We start from the raw sequence: 5,000 nt of genomic DNA, 5'->3' as shown, positions 1-5,000 counted from the left end.
AATATAGATGGCTTAATAACAGGCTTGAATGAACTGAATGATTACCTGAAGGAAAAAGAACCGGATTTAATGGGAATTGTAGATACAAAATTGAAAGGTCCACTACCACCTAACAATGTAGGAAATGGTGCATATAATTATTGGATTAGAAACAGAGAGGTAAAACAAGAGGGTGGAGTTATGTTCCTGACTAAGAAGGACATAAATGTGAGGAATGTCACATATGGAGAGATGAGTATGATGGAAGTGGAGGACAGGGATGGGAAGAACAGGAAGTTTGTGGTAAATTATGTGCCTTCTAAAACGGCTTCGTGGGAAGAGAGAGAACACAAAAATATGTTAGAAGACACAAGGATAACACTAAATAAGATATGGAAGATGGAGGAAGAATAGTTATAATGGGTGACTTTAATTGTAAAGAAATCTGCTGCGAAGAGATGACAGTGAAGGGTGGAGACGACCTATGGGGAAATGTACTACTTGATATGATTATAGAACATACAATGACGCAATGGATACAAGAGAATACTAGGTATAGAAATGAGGAAGAACCATCAAAACTGGACCTAATAATCACATCAGAACCTGAAATAGTGGACAAGATTGAGTATAAGACACCAATAAGTAAAAGTGACCACATATTGGTTGAACTGGAACTAAACAAGGAAAATACATGGAAAATAAATTGACAATATAGTAAGGGAAGATTGATGTATGAAAACAAATTTTGATAAATTAAGAGAATTCTTTTAAAAAGCAGACTGGGAAAGGATACACAAAAAAAGGAAACAGCTGTAGAAGAGAAATGGAATATTTGGGAAAAAATTATAAAGGAAGAGTGGAAGAGTATGTTCCAAGACAAAAACAAGAAAAAGGATATGTAAAGTGTTGGTACAACAAAAGATGTAAGGAGTTAAAAAACAAAAGGGATAAAGCTTAGATAAAATGGAAAAAGGACAAAATACCTGAAAAATGAATAATATATACTAGTTATAGAAATAAATATGTACAAGTGTGCAGAGAAGAAAAGAGAAAATACGAAAAGGATGTCATAGAAAAATGTAAAGATCAACCAAAACTAATTTATAGATTTCTAAACAACAAACTGGAAAACAAACAAGAATTAGAGAAACTACAAGGAGTTGAATACACAGAGGAAATAGAAATGGCAGAAATGATGAACAAGCATTTTAAATTGGTGTTTACGAGGGAGAACATACAACTTAGAGATGTCGAGTGGGAAGAAAAAGTCCCTCCTATGAAAGAGATAGCAGTAACAAGTAAAGAAATAATGAATCACTTGAGCAATCTCGATGTCAGGAAATTACATGGACCAGATGAAATGGCAAACTGGATTTTGAGAGAATGCAGGAACGAACTAACAGACAAAATACATAGTCTAATGAGCAGTTCATTGAAAGAAAGAAAAGTTCCAGAAGATTGGAAAAGAGCAAATATAGTACCAATATATAAAGGGGGAAACAAGGAAGACCCTACTAACTATAAACCGGTCTCTCTTACAAGTACGATAGCTAAAATTTGTGAAAGAATTATCAAAATTAGGTGGGTAAGGCATTTGGAAAAAAACAAACAAAGTACTAAATCCAAGGCAATTTGGATTTAGACAAGGACGATCATGCGTCACAAACTTAATGTCTTTCTATTCAAGACTAATAGATGTAATACAAGAAAGAGATGGATGGGCTGATTTTGCATTTCTAGACCTGAAAAAAAAACTTTTGATAAGGTGTCACATAAGAAATTGCTAAAGAAATTAGAAACTGCGGGAGGAATACAGGGCAAACTTCTAAAGTTGATGGAAGACTTCTTGCATGAAACAAAAATGAGAGTGGTGATAAGAGACAAACATTCTAATTGGGATGAAGTGATTAGTGGAGTTCCACAAGGAACAGTTCTGGCCCCAATAATGTTTGCTATATATATCTATATATATATATATATATATATATATATATATATATATATATATTATATATATATATATATATATATATATAATATATATATATATATATATATATATATATATCAATGATATGGATGAAGGAATTGAAAGTTATATGAGCTTCTTTGCGGACGATGCCATATTGCTGAAAAAGTGAACACTGTAGAAGATTATGAGTCGCTGCAGAGTAATCCCAATAAAGTATAGGAATGGAGTAAGAAGTGGGAGATGGAATTCAATTTTAAGAAGTGTAGTATAATGGAATTTGGGAGAAGCAAAAGAAGAATAGTGGGATCATATAAACTGGGAGAGGAAGAAATTAAAAAAGTCGAAAATGAAAAGGACCTGGGAGACATTATTATGAATAATATATCTCCTGAGAAACATATAAACAAAGTTTTTGGAGAAACTTATAACTTAATAAAAACAATCAAAATGGTATTTACATACCTGGACGAAGAAATGGTGAAGACAATACTAGTCACTTTGATAAGGCCAAAATTGGAATATGCAGCGACGACGTGATCACTAAGTACAAAATAATGTATAACAAAACTTGAAAGAATACAAAGAGCAATTACGAAATTGGCACCAACACTCTCAGAACTATCATATGAGGAGAGACCAGCAAAACTTGAGCTACAGACATTAGAGCAAAGAAGAGAGAGAGAGGAGACTTGATAACTATTTATAGAATCATGAAAGGCATAGAAACCATTGATAGAGAGGATCTGATAAAATGGGATAGTAGAAATACAAGAGGACACGGAAAGAAAATCAAGAAAGACAGTTATAGAAGAGACCTGAAAAAAGAATAGCTTTCCCCACAGAGTAATAGACGTTTGGAACAAGTTAGATGAAAATGTGGTGTGTGCAAAAACAATACACAAACTTAAAAACAGTCTAGATAAAAGAAAACGGGACCCCACGAGCATAGCTCCCGTTCCCGCAAAATACAACTAGATAAATACAACCTAGTAAATACACACAACAAGAGCTTATGTGTGCGTGTCCATAATGTCACACCAGGAATCTTCCTCTAGGTGCAAGTGCTACTCCCAGCCGATCAGCATCTCCCCACCAACCCGTTACTTTTCAGAATGTAGACATCTACATTAAAAGATGTGTTTTATTTTATGACTTATGAATGATGTGCATAACATGTGATACATTCTACAGATGACAGAGCGTGTCTTGTGTATAGTACGAATTAATTTAGTGGCTCTACCTCATCTTAGCTTCATTTCACCTTTTGTAGAACTCTTTTCATTTTGCAGTTTCACTTTCCTCAACCTTTCATTTTCAACGTCATACTCACTGACTTTTCGATGATGCCGTTTCCCTCTCCCTTCGCACCGATTAATTTATATATATATATATAAAACAAGGGCTTTTCCCCCCTCACAAGGAAAATAACAAAGTCAAAAAACACGTACCCATTCCCACCCATTTCACTCCCACCCATTCCACTTCCATCCACCACCACTTCCTCTTCTCATCTTAGCTCTCGTAGGTGACGGGTCATCTTTGTATCCCGTCCACCTGAGACAGAATCAATGCAGCAAGACACAGTACATCCACAGCAAGGCTGCTTTACTTAATCGGCGACCCATTTTCTCCGTCCCCTCATGCAGAAAAAAGAGATAGGGGAGAAATCCCTTCGGGCTACGTGATAATCTAATTCACACAAAGCAATTACCTACTTCCCCCCCCATCCCCCGCCTCTCCTATCCTTGCATCATAGCATCTATATACAACTATTTTCCACACACCCCTATCTCCTGCCTTCTCCCTTGCTCAAGAGACATTCCCCTCTTTCACCCCACCCATCCATCTCATCCTCAGTCGTCCCCCCAGGTTCAATCAGTCTACCTCTGCCTTCCACACCTCTTTTACTAATCACTTTGACTAAATAATTTCAACTGAATTCTGTTTCACCAGTAATAATACACAAGTACCCTAAATAGTTTCAAAAGGGTCAATTTCTTTTTATAGACATATATCATATTCTCCTCATGGTAGCCTGGCACTGAGTAGGTGCGGCTGAGGTGAATGAAACAGCCTCACAGCAGCCGGAATTAGAATAAAAAACGTAATTTTGCACAAAAGAATTTAACTAAAACTAGCTATTAACCCATTGCTACCGATGAGGGATACCACGGAAATGAATGATATAGGTTGGTGACAGCAGCAGGAATAAAAGCACCGCCTGATAAGGATGGAATAAGCCCTACCGCTCCTTGTTATTTAAAAAAAAAAAAAAAAAAAACATTTAATGTACACTCTACTGGTTGCATATTCTAAAATGCACAGGAACATATGTTAAAATTTGGCACAAAAATACGTATTTTCATTTTGATATAAATGACCTTCATCATTCGGAAAATCGATGTTAAATGCTGTAACTACCAAAAAAAAGGGGACTTTAGTGGAGTTTCTGAATCTACATCTCTACAACGTCAGTCAGAAAAAAATAAAAATAAAAGCGGCTTAGTACGCTTGACATGCCTTTGCTCTACCAAGGGTTTCTCACTTTTCACATTAACTCCATTTCCTCCTCCCCTGCAGACGCCTGTTGACGACGGTGAGTGGCACGTAGTGAGAGTGATACGACGAAGACGTCGCGCCCTCCTGAAGGTGGACAACCACCGCCCAGCGCGAGGTGAAGCCCCAAGGGGTGCGTCCATCCTCAACACCGACGGCTATCTCTGGATTGGTAAGAGTAAAAGGTTTATTCCCCTAAGGTTTCTGAATGTGAAAAAGAAATCGAAGTTTAACAGAGGGTTAAGGATTCTCGGATCTTATTGGGGCTGTATACGTAAAATTAATGAATTACCTAATCAATCAGCAATTTCTACAGGAGACCACAATACAAGATAGTTCTGCTATGTATGTTTGTATGTATGTATGTATGTATGTATGTATGTATGTATGTATGTATGTATGTATGTATGTATGTATGTATGCATGCATGTATGTATGCATGTATGTATGTATGCATGTATGTATGTATGTATGTATGTATGTGTGTATG

The 5,000-nt window shown here is 36.3% G+C and overlaps 1 protein-coding gene across 2 annotated transcripts in view; it reads left to right on the top strand.

Annotated features, from left to right (window-relative positions):
- The window catches only part of LOC143035857 (agrin-like), a 986,526-nt gene that overhangs the window by 980,680 nt on the left and 846 nt on the right, over window positions 1-5,000 (top strand). For both annotated transcript variants that reach the window (XM_076202950.1, XM_076202949.1), the window contains exon 29: window positions 4,535-4,682. In XM_076202950.1, coding sequence (XP_076059065.1) covers window positions 4,535-4,682 — 148 coding nt within the window. The remainder of the gene's footprint in view (window positions 1-4,534; window positions 4,683-5,000) is intronic.

The sequence above is a fragment of the Oratosquilla oratoria genome, chromosome 19, assembly GCF_046742065.1.
Source record: "Oratosquilla oratoria isolate Oo_2021 chromosome 19, ASM4674206v1, whole genome shotgun sequence".
Lineage (NCBI taxonomy): Eukaryota > Metazoa > Arthropoda > Malacostraca > Stomatopoda > Squillidae > Oratosquilla > Oratosquilla oratoria.
This window is presented reverse-complemented; position numbering and strand designations above follow the sequence as displayed.